Source organism: Hypanus sabinus, chromosome 22 (assembly GCF_030144855.1).
Source record: "Hypanus sabinus isolate sHypSab1 chromosome 22, sHypSab1.hap1, whole genome shotgun sequence".
NCBI lineage: Eukaryota > Metazoa > Chordata > Chondrichthyes > Myliobatiformes > Dasyatidae > Hypanus > Hypanus sabinus.
Genome location: NC_082727.1, coordinates 18324125 through 18342535, shown reverse-complemented (window position 1 = coordinate 18342535; position 18411 = coordinate 18324125). Strand labels below are relative to the sequence as shown.

Genomic DNA, 18411 nt, shown 5'->3' with positions numbered 1-18411 from the left:
TGTTATTATTTATTGTATTGCCTGCACTGTTTTGTGGACTTTATGCAGTCCTGGGTAGGTCTGTAGTCTAGTGTAGTTTTTTTCTGTGTTGTTTTTTACGTGGTTCAGTCTAGTTTTTGTACTGTGCCATGTAGCACCATGGTCCTGAAAAACGGTGTCTCGTTTTTACTGTGCACTGTACCAGCAGTTATGGTTGAAATGACAATAAAAGTGACTTGACTTGATCTTGGAGATGTCCTCACTGGCGATGGAGCTGGGTGAGCCTGCAACCCTGTGCAGCCTCTTGTGACCCTGAGCGTTGGAGGCTCCCTACCAGGCTGCGATGTTGTTGGAACGCTCTCCACCGTTCTCTGACCCTGACTCTGGCTGTCTACCCTCTCACAGTTTTATAAACTTCTACCAGATCTCCTCTCATCCTCTGACACTCCAGAGAGAACAACCCAATTTTGCCCGACCTCCTCTTGTAGCTAATCCAGGCAGCGTCCTGATGAACCCCCTCTGCCCCCTCTCCAGAGCCTCCACATCCATCCAACAATGCGGCAGCTTTGCAGTTCTCCAGATATAGCCACTAAACTCAGGAGTTGCCCGTGATGTTTAGATCCACCTAAAGAAATCTCAGGAATCCTGTTTAGATTCCATTTGTATTACACCGTAGAGTCGGTGTTGCTCAGCCTGAGCTGAGTCATAGGTCTGTGGGTCCCGTGTTATGCCTGGGAATTGCAGCTGACATTGAACTGCCCAGGGAGTTTTACAGGGTGGCCTGGAGTAACTGGGCAAAACCCGGGAGATTGCCTCCTCTAAAGAACGTCAGCACTCTAAGTAGGGTTTCACAACAGTCCATCGCTTCGTACTCATTGTCTCTGAGGAAAGTCATTAATTCCTGATTTATTGAACTGCTTGAATTTAAATTCAGATTCGTGGTCAGATTTATTTACCATGCGTACATCAGAATTTACAGTGAAATACACCATTTGTGTTAACGATCAACACAACCTAAAGATGGTTCGATGTACTGTACCTGTGATAAGGTGGGTCCTTCCCATGGAATGAGTGGGTTTCTCTCAGGTCCTCCGATTTCCTCCAGTCCAAGGGTGAACTGGTTGGGTTAACTTGTCGCTGGTCATTGTAAATTGTCCGGTGACTAGGTTAGGGTTAAATCGGGGTTGTTGGTCGCCATTAGAGGGCATGGTTCAAAGGGCCGAATGGACCTATTTCCTTGCTGTACCTCTCAATAAAAGAAGCGATTAATGAATTAAGTTGAGTGATGAGCGTTCAACTTCATTGTTATGGGGCTGGAGAATCAGAACCTTGGTTTAACGTCCGGATGGTTTTTGTGTGTGAGTGTGTGGGAGAGTGTGTTTGTGTGTGTGTGCAGAACAGGACTCGAGCTCTGCCTCGTTGGGTGACAGTGACCCGGCTGACGATAACCCAGGGGCGATTGCACTCCTGATCCCTGCAGCAGCTGTCATCGTTCCTGGTGGGAACAGTGCTGAGATCCCTGGACAATGGAGGTATTGGGCTAGGTCCAGACTGTTGCCGTTGTTGTGTCTTTCTTTTGTAGTTTTAGCTATCTTTACACTTAAATGTTTGCATAATCACCTGTTTGTAAACTTTTAATAATCCGTAGTACAGTTGGTTCTATATTTCTGTCATTTCTTTGTTTGCAGAACTGAGATGTGACTCAGTCAGCACCTGATCCCAACTTTCTTTTCTAAACTGGTTGTCAGGATAAAGGGAGACCATGTGCTCAGGCTCCTCTCTCACTGCTCTGCCTCATTCGCTGGAGCAGGCTGACCTGTACCGTGATGACCAGCTAATAAAACAGCGGTAACCATAACATCTCGCCTCATTCCTGACTTCCCAAGAACTTTCTGGACAGCATCATCTCCAGATCTAACAGACATGTATCTACCTGGACTCCTGAAGTTGGAGTGAGTGAGGAAAGGAGGGTATTTGGGAGCTCTACTTGTTGGGGTTGTGAGTTAACAGCCACTCTCCCTGCTGTGGTTGGGGGTAACAGTCAGTTTGCCTGTTGGGGTTGGGAGGTAACAGCCTCTCTGACTGTTGGCGTTGGTGGTAACAGTCATTCTCCCTGCTGTGGTTGGGGTTAACAGTCATTCTGCCTGTTGTGGTTGGGGGTAACAGTCAGTCTACCTATTGAGAGGTTTCCCATGAACTGAATGGTTGAGACAAAACCAAGGACGTTGTGATAATTATGGTGGAGATAGCATTCAGCCTCTGTGCTCCTGAGGCCTGGCTGTATGCTGCTTCTGAACCAGGGCAACTGCCTGTGGACCAGAGGAAATCCACGTAACGTGCAGATATTTCACACCACCATAACCAAAGGTTCCCGATCAGAACCTTGCACGTCTTTGCACCCAGCACTCCGTTCTTCAAGCACCCTCCTCCTTTGGTGACCCAGACTGCTGGAAAATTACACTGAAGATGTAGCAATGGAGGGGACAAAGAAGTGGAAGATGAACTTAATAAGTATTTTGTGTCAGTCTTCACTGTGGAAGAAACAAGCAGTGTGCCAGAAATTCAAGAGTGTCAGGGGGCCGAAGTGAGTGTAGTTGCTATTACTAAGGAGAAAGTGCTTGGGAAGCTGAACAATCAGAAGATAGTTAAATCATCTGGACCAGATGGACTATACCCTAGGATTCTGAAAGTGATGGTGGAGGCATTAGTAATGGTCTTTCATGAATCACTAATTCCATAAGACTGGAAAATTGCAAATGTTACTCTACACTAAGAAGGGAGGGAGCCAAAAGAAAGGAAATTATTAGGCTGACTTCAGTGGTTTGGAAGATGTTAAGAGTCCATTCTTAAGGATGAAATTTTGGAGTACTGGAGGCACACGGTAAAATAGGCCAAAGTCAGCACGGTTTCCTTAAGGGGAAATCTTGCCTGACAAATCTGTTAGAATTCTTTGAGGAAATAACAGGCAGGATAGAGAAAGGAGAGTCGGTGGATGTGGTGTATTTGGATTTTCAGAAGGGCTTTGACAAGGTGCCCGACATGAGGCTGCTGAACAAGATAGGAGCCCAGAGGTAGGAGCAAGAAAAGAAGATTGATTGGCAGGAGGCAAAGGGAGAAAATAAAGGGGTAGCTGCTGGGAACACTTCTTCTCACAATATACCTCAAAATTTGCACGATGGAATTGATGGCTTAGTGGCCAGAGTTGCAGACAACACTAAGTTAGGTAGAGAGGCAGGTAACCATATAACCATATAACAATCACAGCATGGAAACAGGCCATCTCGGCCCTCCTAGTCCGTGCCGAACTCTTAATCTCACCTAGTCCCACCTACCCGCACTCAGCCCATAACCCTCCACTCCTTTCCTGTCCATATACCTATCCAATTTTACCTTAAATGACACAACTGAACTGGCCTCTACTACTTCTACAGGAAGCTCATTCCACACAGCTATCACTCTCTGAGTAAAGAAATACCCCTCGTGTTTCCCTTAAACTTCTGCCCCCTAACTCTCAAATCATGTCCTCTCGTTTGAATCTCCCCTACTCTCAATGGAAACAGCCTATTCACGTCAACTCTATCTATCCCTCTCAAAATTTTAAATACCTCGACCAAATCCCCCCTCAACCTTCTACGCTCCAATGAATAGAGACCTAACTTGTTCAACCTTTCTCTGTAACTTAAGTGCTGAAACCCAGGTAACATCCTAGTAAATCGTCTCTGCACTCTCTCTAATTTATTGATATCTTTCCTATAATTCGGTGACCAGAACTGTACACAATATTCCAAATTTGGCCTTACCAATGCCTTGTACAATTTTAACATTACATCCCAACTTCTGTATTCAATGCTTTGATTTATAAAGGCCAGCATTCCAAAAGCCTTCTTCACCACCCTATCTACATGAGACTCCATCTTCAGGGAACTATGCACTGTTATTCCTAGATCTCTCTGTTCCACTGCATTCCTCAATGCCCTACCATTTACCCTGTATGTTCTATTTGGATTATTCCTGCCAAAATGTAGAACCTCACACTTCTCAGCATTAAACTCCATCTGCCAACGTTCAGCCCATTCTTCTAACCGGCATAAATCTCCCTGCAAGCTTTGAAAACCCACCTCATTATCCACAACACCTCCTACCTTAGTATCATCGGCATACTTACTAATCCAATTTACCACCCCATCATCCAGATCATTTATGTATATTACAAACAACATTGGGCCCAAAACAGATCCCTGAGGCACCCCACTAGTCACCGGCCTCCATCCCGATAAACAATTATCCACCACTACTCTCTGGCATCTCCCATCTAGCCACTGTTGAATCCATTTTATTACTCCAGCATTAATACCTAATGACTGAACCTTCTTAACTAACCTTCCATGTGGAACTTTGTCAAAGGCCTTGCTGAAGTCCATATAGACTACATCCACTGCCTTACCCTCGTCAACATTCCTCGTAACTTCTTCAAAAAATTCAATAAGGTTTGTCAAACATGACCTTCCACGCACAAATCCATGCTGGCTACTCCTAATCAGATCCTGTCTATCCAGATAATTATAAATACTATCTCTAAGAATACTTTCCATTAATTTACCCACCACTGATGTCAAACTGACAGGTCTATAATTGCTAGGCTTACTTCTAGAACCCTTTTTAAACAATGGAACCACATGAGCAATACGCCAATCCTCCGGCACAATCCCCGTTTCTAATGACATCTGAAAGATCTCTGTCAGAGCTCCTGCTATCTCTACACAAACTTCCCTCAAGGTCCTGGGGAATATCCTGTCAGGACCAGGAGATTTATCCACTTTTAAATTTCTTAAAAGCGCCAGTACTTCCACCTCTTTAATTGTCATAGGTTCCATAACTTCTTTACTTGTTTCCCACACCTTACACAATTTAATATCCTTCTCCTTAGTGAATACCGAGAAGAAATCATTCAAAATCTCTCCCATCTCCCTCGGCTCCACACATAGCTGACCACCCTGAGTCTCTAAGGGACCAATTTTATCCCTCACTATCCTCTTGCTTTTAATATAACTGTAGAAACCTTTCAGATTTACTTTCACCTTATTTGCCAAACCAACCTCATATCTTCTTTTAGCTTTTCTAATCTCTTTCTTAAGATTCCTTTTACATTCTTTATACTCCTCAAGCAATTCCTTTACTCCATGCAGCCTATATCTATTGTAGACATCCCTCTTTTTCCGAACGAAGTTTCTAATATCCCTTGAAAACCATGGTGCTTTCAAACCTTTAACCTTTCCTTTCAACCTAACAGGAACGTAAAGATTCTGTACCCTCATAATTTCACCCTTAAATGACCTCCATTTCTCTATTACATCCTTCCCATAAAACAACTTGACCCAATCCACTCTCTCTAAATCCCTTCGCATCTCCTCAAAGTTAGCCTTGAGAAAGTCTGTGAAAGGACTTAGATATATTCGAAGAACTGCAAAGATGCGGCAGATGGAATGTAACGTAGGGAAGTGGATGGTCATGCATTTTGGTAGAAGGAGTAAAAGAGTAGACTATTTTCTGAACAGGGAGAACATTCAAAAGTCAGACTTGGAAGTCCTAGTGCAGGGTTCCCTGAAGGCTAACTTGCCGACTGAGTTGGTGGTAAGGGAGGCTAATGCAGTCTTAGCATTCATTTCGAGAGGACTAGAATATTAGGGTGACGATGTAATGCTGAGCGTCTGTAAGACATTGGTCAGACTGCACTTGGTGTATTGTGAGCAGCTTTGGGGCCCCTACCTGAGGATAAGATGTGTTGGCGTTGGAGAGGGTCCAGAGAAGATTTACGAGAATGATCCAGGAATGAAAGAGTCAACAGAAGAGTAGAGTTTGATGGCTCTGGGCCTGTACTTGCTGGAGTTTAGAAAAATGGTGAGGTGGGGGAGGGAAGGGTGGAAGGGATCTCATTCAAACCTACCAAATGCCTAGGTAGAGTGGAAGTAGAGAGGATGTTTCCAATAATGGGAGAGTCCGGGACGAGAGGGCACGGTCTCAGAATAGAATGATGTCCCTTTAGAACAGAGATGAGGAGGAATTTCTTCAGCCGGAAGGTGGTGAATCTGTGGAATTTATTGCCACAGATGGCTGTGGTTATATTTAAGGTGGGGGTTGATAGGTTTATGGTTAGTGAGGGTGTCAAAGGCTATGGGGAATGGAGCTGTTAGGGAAAATAAATTAGCCACGATGGCATTGCGAAGCAGAGTCAGTCCCTACGTCTTATGGTCTTCTTGTTCAAATACTTGAATTTAATTTGCCCTGGTGAGATTTGAACCTTCGTCTCCAGTTCGGTAATGCAGAAATCCAGATTGTCATCCACATCACCTCTCGAGCCAAGAAAGTGAAGCAGCTTCTCCACTTCCTGAGCAGATTGGGGTGAGTGAGGCTCCCCCACCCCACATCCAAACTATTTTTACAGGAGCCCCACTGGGAGTGGGGTTACCGTCTGGTATGGGAATTGAAGGGCATCTGACTGCATGACCCGACACGGATTACAAGGGCTACTGAGAGGATCATCATCATGGTCCCCCTTCCACCCAGTAGAGATATTTATCAGCAGTGCTGCGTATGCAAGGCCTTTTGGCATTGTCAATGATCCCTCCCATCTGTCCCACAATCTCTTTGACTCCCTACCATCGGTACCGTCGCTTTAGGGCAAGGACTGTCAGGATGGGAAACAGTTTATTCCCCCAGGCCGTGAGACTATTGAACTCTCTGCCTTTACCCAGGCCTCATCACGTATGAAGTGCCAGTTGCTTTATACTGTTTACTTATTAATATGTGACATAAATGCATCTTATTACTTGTTAACTCATTTGTAGTAATATTACTCTGTGTGTTGTGTGTGACTAATAAGTTGTGCGCTTTGGTCCAGAGGAACATTGCTTCATTTGGTGGTATGTGTGTAAATGGTAGAGTGGCAATAAATTTGACCTTGAGCCAGGTACCCCAAGTGAGTGATCCACCTGGCCGTTCTCCGACATCACAAGGCAGTCTCAAAGGAGTAGGTTATAGACCCTGAGAAGGTGGGGTGGAGAACACAGAACGGTGCTGAGCTGGAGATGGTTGAGAGCTTCAAGGTTCAAGGTGTAAATATTAACATTAGCATCTCCTGGTCCTGCCAAAAGGACAGTACAGCCACAAAATTTCCTTAGCCTACCGAGGAAGTTGAGGCACCATTATCCCTGCTTCCTCAGTAGGCTAAGGAAGTTCATCTGACTTTTACAGATGCACCACAGAAAGCATCCTGACCAGCTCGGTATGGAAACTGCTCTACCCAAAACTGCGAGAAGTAGCTGAGAGCTGTGAACACCGGCCTCCCTTTCACTGACTCTGTCTAATACTTCCTGCTGTCTTGGTAAAGCAGCCAACGTAATCAAGGACCCCTCTCCCCCCGGCCATTCTTCCTTCTCCCCTCTCCCGCCGGGCCAAAGGGCGTCTTGCTCTTGAGAAGGTGCACCACCAACCTCGTGGACAACTTCAATCCCGCTGTTATCAAACTCCATGGATCTCTCAGACACTAACTTTGAACTTCTGATCTTCCAGTCTACCTTGTCAATACTCTTGCACCTTGTCCGCCAGCACTGCACTTTCTCTGCAATGGTGACACTACATTTTGCCTAGTAAACTAATCTCCTCTGCCCACACAATGCCCATATCCCTTATTCTCTACATATTCATGTGACTGTCTCTTAAACACGTCTGTTGCATCTGTCTCCAACCTTGGCAGCACATTCCAGTCACCTACCACTCTGTGCAAAAGGTGTGCCTCGAATATCCTTTTAATTTATTCCCCTCGCTAAAATTCATGCTGGAGCAGAGCTCCCTAACCATACGCCTTACACCCTCATAAACCTCGATCAGCTCTCCCCTCAACCTCCGCCGCTCCAGAGAAACCACCCCAAGTTTGTCCACCCTCTCCTTATCCCTCCTACCCTCTAATCCAGGCAGTGTCTTCCTAAACTGTGTCCGCACCATCTTCTCCAAACCCTCCAACATCTTCCTGTAATGTTGCAGCCACCGTGCTTTGTCCTGGACACTACCCAGACAAACAGCTCACTCCATCGGTGCCCCCTCCAACAACCTTAACACTTCCTGTCACCACCACCAGCACAAAATGCATGACAGTTACTGACGCAGGCTACACCCACCCCAAACCTGGCACCTCCCTTACCAAGCTGGGCAAGGGCTGCGGCTGTGGGAAGCCTCCCTGCACGTTCTCCTACTGGACACAGAGCAGATGTGGAAGTTGTGGAGGTTTCCTCATCATTGGATGTTAACAGTCTCTCTCTCTCTCTCTCTCTCCCTCTCTCCTTCTCTCTCTCTCCCTTCTCTCTCTCTGCCCCCTCCCTCTCTCTCTCTCCCCTGTCTCCCTCTCTCTCTCCTTTTCTCACACCTTATTCTCTGCCTCTCTCTCTCCCACAATTTCTCTTTATTTCTTTCCCTCTCCTATCTCCCACTTTCTCTCTCTCATACAAATAACTCAGACACCCATCCACCCATGCACACACACACAGACCCCCATCTACCCCAACACACACACACACACACACAGACCCCCATCTACCCCAACACACACACGCACAGACCCCCATCTACCCCAACACACACACACAGACCCCCATCTACCCCAACACACACTCGCACAGACCCCCATCTACCCCAACACACACACACAGACACACAGACCCCCATCTACCCCAACACACACACGCACAGACCCCCATCTACCCCAACACACACACACAGACCCCCATCTACCCCAACACACACACACAGACCCCCATCTACCCCAACACACACACGCACAGACCCCCATCTACCCCAACACACACACACACACACACACACACAGACCCCCATCTACCCCAACACACACACACAGACCCCCATCTACCCCAACACACACACACACACACACACACACACACACACACACACACACACACACAGACCCCCATCTACCCCAACACACACACACACACACACACAGACCCCCATCTACCCCAACACACACACACACACACACACGCAAACTTTTCTACCCTTATATAATGCTCCCTCACACACACACTGACTATCCACACTTCCCGAGTGAATATTAATTCACACGCTCATTCACTATCGAAATGTTTACACACTCACTCACACTTTCTCCTACTGAATAGTGACAGTCACACCTCTGACATACTCTCAAACGCTTAGTCATTAGGGTAAAGAAGGTGGGGGGGGTGTGTGTGCAGGGGGGGGGGGGCAGGATGTAACATCACGTGGTAGGAATATAAAGTCAAAGCGTTCGCGGATGCGCTCAGCCTGTGAAGCGCGCAGGGAGAGTTCCGATCTGTCACCGATACCCGCGTCCACTGTTCGGATTCTGAACTCAAATTCACTCGGGTCATCTGTGAGTAAGTACCAGTTCGCTTTTAAACTAATTTCCCTTTTCATACCCCTACACCGCGCATCCGCACCGACTTGCAACGATTGTCTGGAGCGGTGCAGGGAGATGAGAGACTAACGTGTGTGTGTGTGAGTGTGTGTGTGTGAGTGAGTGTGAGTGTGTGTGTGTGTGTGAGTGAGTGAGTGAGTGTGAGTGTGTGTGTGTGTGTGTGAGTGAGTGAGTGTGAGTGTGTGTGTGTGTGTGTGAGTGAGTGTGAGTGTGTGTGTGTGTGTGTGAGTGAGTGTGAGTGTGTGTGTGTGCGTGAGTGTGTGTGTGTGAGTGAGTGAGTGAGTGTGTGTGTGTGTGTGTGTGTGTGTGTGTGTGTGTGTGTGTGTGTGTGTGTGTGTGTGTGTGTGTGTGTGTGTGTGTCCCAGGTTTATCTCTGGTCTGGCTGGGACAAACGTCTTCCTCCGTTCTCCCGGGAGAAGTTTTAAACTCAGTCATTTGGTTATTGAAACTTCTCCGACAGTTTGATTCCAGTGAACCTCGGCTACCCAGCCCGGAAACTGGCTCCCGAGCCGGTGGCCGCTGCATCTCGGAACCCCTTTAGTCTTTAAATGTTCCCCGCCCCTCTCCGAGTTATCCTCACCTCGATGACCCTTTTTAATATACCCTCTCTCACGTTTTCCCACCGCTCCCCCTTGTTTCTCCAACTTTGCCTAATATCTATCTTCCTTATTCTCTCGTCTCCTTTTGTCCTCTCCCGCTCCACAGTCACTTATCCCGTCTCACCCTTTTCCCTTCCTCTGGGCAGGGGGCGGTCGAGGACCCCCACCCCCACCTCCGCAGATCTCCCAGCCGCTCTCCCTCCTCACCGACCCCTCCCGCCTCACGGATCAGGTGGAGCAGTCTGCTGAAGAGTAGTGCGGATTTAGGGAGGGGATCCCCGAGTTTATCAGCTTCGTTTTACATAATCCAACCACTGGGCTAAACGGGATCCTTCTGTGCCCGGAATTTGCTACCATCCCTTGAAGCGTCCATCTACAGAAGGACACGAAAGAAGCCATTCGGCCCCTCCATCCTTTCCTCACCCTCAATACAAATTAGTTCCGTGCATGAGACTGTAAAAAGAAAGCAGAATGAAGTGTTACTCAGGAAGAGCAGTGCAGGCCGACAATACGGTGCGACGGCCACGATGATCATTGTATGGTCGAGGGCAACGGGATGGAAGCTGCCCTCGAGCCCGGTGGCTTTCGTGGCCCAGCGGGAGGGGGAGGAGTGAGGACCAGGTCGGATGGGTCTCTGATTATGCCGGATGTTTTCCTGGGGCCGTGAAGATGTGCTGCATCCACGACCCTCGCGGTCACGGGCAGAGCAGTTGTCACACAGAACGCGATGCACATGGATAGAATATGCTTTCTGTAAAACTGGCGGATTTGTTGATTCCCCCAATATTGGGAAATCTAGCAACGCGTATTCTGAATTCTCTCTTGGGTAGAAAGTTTCAAACGTTCACCCCACTCTTGCCCCCAACCCCCGAACAGATTTGTCCCGCTTACCCCACAGCCACCAGCCAGCGGGAAACATCCTCCCCTGCACCTAGCCTGCCGAGTCCCGAAGGAGCTTTGCTTGCTTCAGTGAGACCATCTCTCACTCTTCTAAACTCGGGAGAGTACAACCCTTCCTGAGCGACAGCAGAAGCTTGTCAGGTGAGCTATTGCTGCTCTCTCCGCCCCGAGGGTGCTGAGCCTCCCGCTTGCCGTGTTCCTCTGTGGAAGTGCCCGAGGTTTGGGCAGAAGGTCCAGTCTGGTCTCCCGGTGCTGGTTCATGGTCAGAGGCGGAGTCCTATGGTGGAGTGAATCCCAGGAGGGAGTCTGGAATGGAGGGTACAAGAGGCACAGAAACAGGCCCTTCGGCCCATCTAGTCCATGCCAAACTATTATTCAGTCTAGTCCCACCGAACTGCACCAGGACCACTGCCCTCCATTCCCTTCCCATCCAAACTTCAATGTTGCAGCTGAACCCACATCCGCCACTTCCACTGGCAGCTGGTTCCACACTCCTCCCAGCCTTTGAGTGAAGAGGTTCCCCTTAAATAGTTCACACCCTTAATCAATGCCTCTAGTTTTAGTCTCACCCGACCTCATTTACCCTATCTATACCCCTGCTAAACCTCTATCAAATCTCCCCTCATTCTCCTACGCTCCAGGGAATAAAGTCCTAACCTATCCAACCTTTCTCAGTAACTCAGGTCGGACAGCACCTTTGGGAATGTTCTGTGTTCCCTTTCCTGCAGGCAGAGGAGCACCGTTGCACACAATACTCCAAACCTGAACGTAACTTCCCATGAAGTTAGGATGGGAGCTGATCCTGAATGCCAGTGATTGGCTGGGGGGGGGGGGGGGGGTGGACTCATCCGCTCACTGTCCTCAGACTAAACAAGTGCGCCATTACCCCAGGCAGAGGCAAGCGGCTGGGCTGAGCCATAGGAATGCTCAGACACAACCTGGTGCCATGTGGCCGGGCACCAGAGCCCAGCGCTTTGCTGTGCCTTTGAAGAACTTCCTGCAAGTATTGACAAGGTGCCAGTCAGACTGTGACAAGGATTGAGCACCGGAGTATTTGCTGGTGGTATTCCTAAAAGAATCTTTTGTGGGAAAACGGATTAAAAGCCTCGGGAACAACATAGAGTTTTAGATCACTACAGCACTGAAAAGGGCCCTTCAGCCCATCTAGGCTGTGCTGAACTATTATTCTGCCTAGTTCCATTGAATTGCACCTGAACCATAACTCTCTATATACTTATCTCTTAAATGTTGAAATCAAATCCACATCCACTACTTCTACTGGTAGCTTGTTCCACATTCTCACCACCCTCTGAGTGAAGCAGTTCTCCCTCAGGTTCCACTTAAATATTTCACCTTTCACCCTTAAGGTATGATCTCTGGTTGCAGTCTCACCCTCCCCTTCTTACCCCATCCCTGACATATTTAGCTGTTTGCCTGTTCTCCATCTCCCTCTGGTGCTCCCCCCCTCCTTTCTTTCTCCCTAGGCCTCCCGTCCCATGATCCATTCCCTTCTCCAGCTCTGTATCACTTTCGCCAATCACCTTTCCAGCTCTTAGCTTCACTCCACCCCCTCCGGTCTTCTCCTATAATTTCGCATTTCCCCCTCCCCCCACTACTTTCAAATCTCTTACTATCTTTCCTTTCGGTTAGTCCTGATGAAGGGTCCCGGCCTGAAACGTCGACAGTGCTTCTCCCTATAGATGCTGCCTGGCCTGCTGTGTTCCACCAGCATTTTGTGTGTGTTAAAGCTTGCATCTACACTGTCTATACCCCTCATGGTTTTGCATGTTGTCTGATCTCGACTGGTTCATGGCTGCACCCACACTCCACTGCGCCGGGAGACAACGCTGCCTTTTGAATTGATATTTGGAGTCATGGAGTCACACAGCATGGAACGAGACTCTTCGGCCCAATTCAGAACCTGGTTTATTATCACCGACATACGTCGTGAAATTTGTTGCTTTGCAGCGGCAGTACAGCGAAATAGATAAGCAAAATTATAGCGCATAGTTACAGAAATAAATATACAGCGCACAAGAGGAATTGTGAGATACTGTTCATGGGTTCACGGACCATTCAGAAATCTGAATGCAGAGCTGACTTTAAAATGTTGAGTGTGGGTCTTCGGTTCCTGTGCCTCCTCCCTGATGGTAATGAGAAGAAATGTCCTGCATGGGGAGGGTCTTTAATGATGTTCTCGACGGCGTTGAGGGTCTGATTCAACCAGTCATTGGTAAGTTTTTTGGAAGGGGTTTATGAGCTCCCCAGACAGAATATGAGCTGTTGCTGCTCCAATCTGAACGTGGAGGAGCACGATACTCTGCATTCTGCTTTCTGTTTATTACCCCGATGTACTTGTGTACGGGATGATCTGCCTGCGGATGATCAGCTGGTTAATGGACAGGATAGAGGGACCGAATGGCCTCTTTTATGTTCTTCTAAAGGTCGATGCCTCAGGGAATATAGCAAATCCCATCGCCGGTGAGATGGTTGCATGTACAAGCTGCAAAATATTTGAATGAGTAACTTCGATATGAGGTCTTTCTTGGTCTTTCTCTGGGCTCACCTCTCACCTGCCAGCCTCTTACTTTGTCCTCCCTCCCCCAGCCAACCACCTTGCCCCTCACCTGGTCTCACCTGTCACCTGCCAGCTTGTACTCCTCCCCCTCCCCCCATCTTATTATTCTGGCTTCTGCCCCCTTTCTTTCCAGTCCCGATGAAGGGTCTCGGCCCATTGACTGCTTATTCCCCTCCATAGATGCTGCCTGACCTGCTGAGTTTTTCCAGCATTTTGTGTGAGTTGCTCAAGGGTTCCAGCATCTGTGGAAGCTCTTGTGTTTCGCAACTAACACACTGACCCGCACATATTTGGGGCAGGAGGAACTGGAGCACCCGCTGGATACTAAATGGAGGGCTTGCAAACTCCACACAGATAGCGCAGTAGGTCAGGATTGAACCGGCATCTATGGATCAGAGAAGCAGCCTCTCCCATGCAGCCATACCCTCCCTGTTGTGAGTTCTGTCACGGTGGGTACAACCGACTCCTTCAATGGCACCCAGCCCTTCCATTGCTGGTCTCCCCCACGTCGGCAGAGGTCTGGGATGATACCGTGACTCCCAACACTGCACGCGAGGAGAAATTAGATACCTCATGCAGATATTGCAGTGGGAGGTCATTCAGCCCATTGAGCCACTGCTAGCTCACTGTACTGAATCTGTCAGTCACATTCACCCTGGTCTTTCCCAGGGTGAATTATTGTTGTTTGATGGTTATTCACCTGTTATGTGCATTGTCACTCAGTTTGACCACACCTACATATACGCAGTAGGGAGTATCCTAACACGCTGCCTCACTGCATGGTACAGGAATGCTCTGCAACGGGTAATCAGAACTGCCGAGCACAGCACCCATGCCAGCCTACCCGCCATCAAGGGCATATACACAGAGAGCTGTGGGAATAGGGCCAGCAACATCATGATGGGTCCCACCCACCCTGCTCATGGACCGTTTGTCCCACTCCCATCAGGGAGGAGGCTACGTAGCATCCACGCCAGGACCACTAGACTCAAAAATGGTTACTTTCCCCAAACAGTAAGGCCGATCAACCCACTAACCTACCTCTCCACAATTCCTACCACCACTGCTTTATCATTTCCTGTCAGAGATATGTACAGACACTCCTGTGCCCAGCGTCACTTTATGGACATACAATCAGTCTGTCTATATGTTCTCTTATGTATTAACATTTATTGTGCTTTTTTATTATTATTATTGGAGAAGAAAAATGCTGATCTCAACCTCCACCTCCTTGTGGCTATACCCAATCACGGGGAAGGCTTCAGGCATAAACCCCGAGGAAAAATCCAAAGGTGAAGCCCCTAAGTCAGTCTGACTGGTAACGCCTGTGATTCTGCTGGTGTCAGGCTGTATCGGTCTTGGCCATTCTTTAGTATTCCTCAGCCCCGTGGGGAGGGGGAGCCTGCTGCATGGGTAACAACCTGCTCTCCATTTCGTACTGCCCTGGCTCGCATGTGAACATAGACAGCTTGGAAACACCGTCCATGGTCAACTTGGACCAATAGATGGCCTCTCTAACCTTACTGTGCTTTCTTCTGGGCTGCATTGGACCCAGGACTAAAATTAGTTCGTTCTCCTTTACACGCGGGTATTGGAAATGATCTTGAATCCTTGTTCCTCATTTTATGGAGTCCCTTGGGTGCCAACTGTGGGAGCCTGGTGGCAGACCTGTGACTCCTTACAGCTCCAGCTGTAAGATCGGGGTTCAATTCCTGCTGCAGTCTGCAAAGAGTATGTATATTCTCCCGTGACCATGTGGGTTTCCTCCTGGTGCTCCGGTTTCCTCCCACAGTCCAAAGACATATGGCTGGGGTTAGTGAGTAGTGGGCATGCTGTGTTGTTACCAGAAGCATGACAGCACTGCGGGCTGCCTAACACAATTCAGACCGATTTGATTTGAAGCAAATTGATGCATTTTGCTGTTTGTTCTGATGCACATGACAAATAAACCTAATCGTTGTCAAGTTCCATCTCCCTGGCCCTGTACTCATCTCTGGGGCATTTGCACAGTAAAGGTACCTTTGCCAGACTATTGTTTATTCTCCACAACTCTGCTTTCAAACAAACTCATCACCAGACTCTGGACCCTGGGAGTCAACGCCTCTCTCTGCAACTGTATCCTTGACTTCTTGACCAACAGACCACAATCACTCAATCATCCTCCGCCCCCTCGGTCCACGTTCTGTACACTTGGGACTATGTGGCCAGATTCAGCTCTAAGGGTGAAAGGTGAAAAGTTTAGGGGGAACACGAAGGGGAATTTCTTCACTCGGAGGGTGGTGAGAGTGTGGAACGAGCTGCCAGTGGAAGTGGTGCAGGCGAGCTCGATTCTACACTTAAGCGAAGTTTGGATGGGTACATGGATGGTTGGGATAAGGAGGGATGTGGACCGGATGCACGTTGATGAGAGTAGGCAGTTTAAAGGGCTCAGCACAAACTAGATGGGTCAAAAGGCCTGTTTCTGTGCTGTTCTTTCCTATGACAATAACAAATTACTGTAAGTTACAATAAAAATATAAATAACTAAGTAGGGTACAAAAGAGGAACAGTAATGTTGTGTTCACGAGTTCGTAGACCGTTCAGAAATCTGGTGGGAGAGGGGAAGAAACTGTTATTGAATTGCGAGTGTGTGTCTTAGAACATAGAACAATACAGCACAGTACAGGGCATTTGGCCCACAATGTTGTGCTGACCCTTAAACCCTGCCTCCCATATAACCCGCCCCACCTTAAATTCTTCCATATACCTGTCTAGTAGTCTCTTAAATTTCACTGGTGTATCTGCCTCCACCACTGACTCAGGCAGTGCATTCCACACACCAACCACTCCCTGAGTGAAAAACCTTTCTCTAATATCCCCCTTGAACTTCCCTCCCCTTACCTTAAAGCCATGTCCTCTTGTACTGAGCAGTGGTGCCCTGGGGAAGAGGTGCTGGCTGTCCACTCTGTCTATTCCTCTTAATATCTTCATGAAGTCTTCAGGCTCCTGTACTTTCACAAGGATGGTAGTATTGAGAAGAGGGGATGTTCTAGATAGTGACGGTTTTTCATGTTGGATGCTACCTTCTTGAGGCACCACCTCTTGAAAGATGACCTTGATGGTGAGGAGGTCTGCTAATTTCGCTCCCTCGATGCTGCCTGACTTGCTGAGTTTTTGCAGAAGTTTGTGCGTTTACAATCTGGGTGTAGGTTGGAGTGGCTTCAGTCGACGGTCCAGTGCAACTGATGGTCATTTCCCTGTTTTGCTCTCCCAGGTCAGAAGTGCCTTGCTGCGATGGAGGGTACTCCTCGGAGCCTGCTCCTGACTGCATTACTGCTCCTCTGCAGCCCACCCGCCCCCTGCAGTGGCGCGACGCCCTCGGGAGAAGCAGCGGAATCGGTGGTGGTACAAATCCGGCTGGCGGGGGAGAAGCGCACACACCACGAGGGCCGCCTGGAGATCTTCTACCAGGGGCAGTGGGGCACGGTGTGTGACGACGACTTCAACATTCACTCTGCCACCGTGGTTTGCAGGCAGCTGGGTTACGAGGGAGCGCTGAACTGGGCTCACAGTGCCAAGTACGGACAAGGGACAGGTAAAGCCCTCCCTCCTCCATCATCACTATTAAAATAAAGACTTCATTCTGAGGCTTTGTAAGAAATTGGCCAGAATGCAACTGGAGTGTTCTGAGCAGCACTGGTCCTTTATCTAAGAAAAGATATGCTGGCATTGGAGAGGGTCCAAAGGAGGTTTACGAGAATGATCTCGGGAATTAAACAGTTAACATTTGAACAGCGTTTGATGGCTCTGGGCCTGGAATTTAGAAGAAGGGGGAAATTTAATTGAATATTGAAAGGGGTAGATAGAGAGGATGGAGAGGGAATGTTTGCTATAGCGGGGGAGTCGTGAGAGTACAAGGACTTCCCTTTAGACGGAGAAGAGGGCGAATCTGTGGAATCCATTGCTATAGACGGCGGGAGAGGCCAAATCATTGGGTATAATAAAATCAGAAGTTGATAGGCTATGGGGAGAAGGCAGGAGATTGGGGTTGAGAGGGAAGGTAGATCAGCCAAAACGAGTTATCGCCAAGTAGAGCTTACTCGAAGGATTCCTAGAGCTGAGAAAACAGCAGCTGATTGAAGGACTCTGTTGATGAACTTTGTCTGGAGTGTGAGTGCAACGAAGGAGGTGTGAGAGTTATATATAATTCACAGGAAGCATTGTAGGTACATTGTAACTATAGAATTGACCTTTGATCTTTAGTGTCATGTTAGGTCGAGTAGGCCTCCTCCTCTGAAGGGGTCTCAGTATGGTGCCTGCTCTGTCACATTTTTGTGGAACAAAAGACTTTATATCAACACATACCCCCGGTGAAAACCATTCAGCATCTGCCTCTTCAAGCCCAGCTGCCCACCCCTCTTTCCAAGCCAACCCCATCACCCTGTTTCTTCCCCTTCTTCAACCCCCTCCACTCCCCCATTACCTGCACCCTACTCCCACTGGGTCTGTGCCCTCCCCACCTCTCTCAACTGGCTCCAGGCTCCACCTCCCTCTCCGTTCAGATCCCACCTACCACCTTCCAGCCTCTGTCACCCCAACCGCGCCGAGCCGTGGTGGAGCTGGGCTGGACTGTGGGGCTCAGTCCCGCTCAGTCACACCGTTGATGGGGTTGACTGGGACGGCAGCACAGCTTGCTCAGTGCTGCCGGCGAAGGATTGGGGTAAGAACAAAGCCCTCCACTCGTCCTTGTATCTTCTGTTACAGTGCTCCATGCAAAACAGTACGCTAAATAACACAGTACCATGTGAAACAACGTGTATTGTTTTACAGGCCTCACGTGTAGAGGGCATTGTACATACTGGCGTGCAGGGCACTGTCCTCCCCGGTGACCATCACTGCCCTGAACC

General features: G+C 48.4%; 1 protein-coding gene across 5 annotated transcripts in view; it reads left to right on the top strand.

Moving 5' to 3' along the window:
• LOC132379386 (lysyl oxidase homolog 4-like) overlaps positions 1 to 18411 on the top strand; it is a 126272-nt gene that overhangs the window by 2326 nt on the left and 105535 nt on the right. For 2 of the 5 annotated variants that reach the window (XM_059947168.1, XM_059947170.1), the window contains one exon: positions 16779 to 17099. In XM_059947168.1, the coding sequence (XP_059803151.1) occupies positions 16779 to 17099 (321 nt within the window). Of the gene's footprint in view, positions 1 to 9284; positions 9408 to 12614; positions 13181 to 16778; positions 17100 to 18411 lie in introns of those variants that run through there. The other 3 variants (XM_059947171.1, XM_059947173.1, XM_059947172.1) reach the window with 3 other exon arrangements.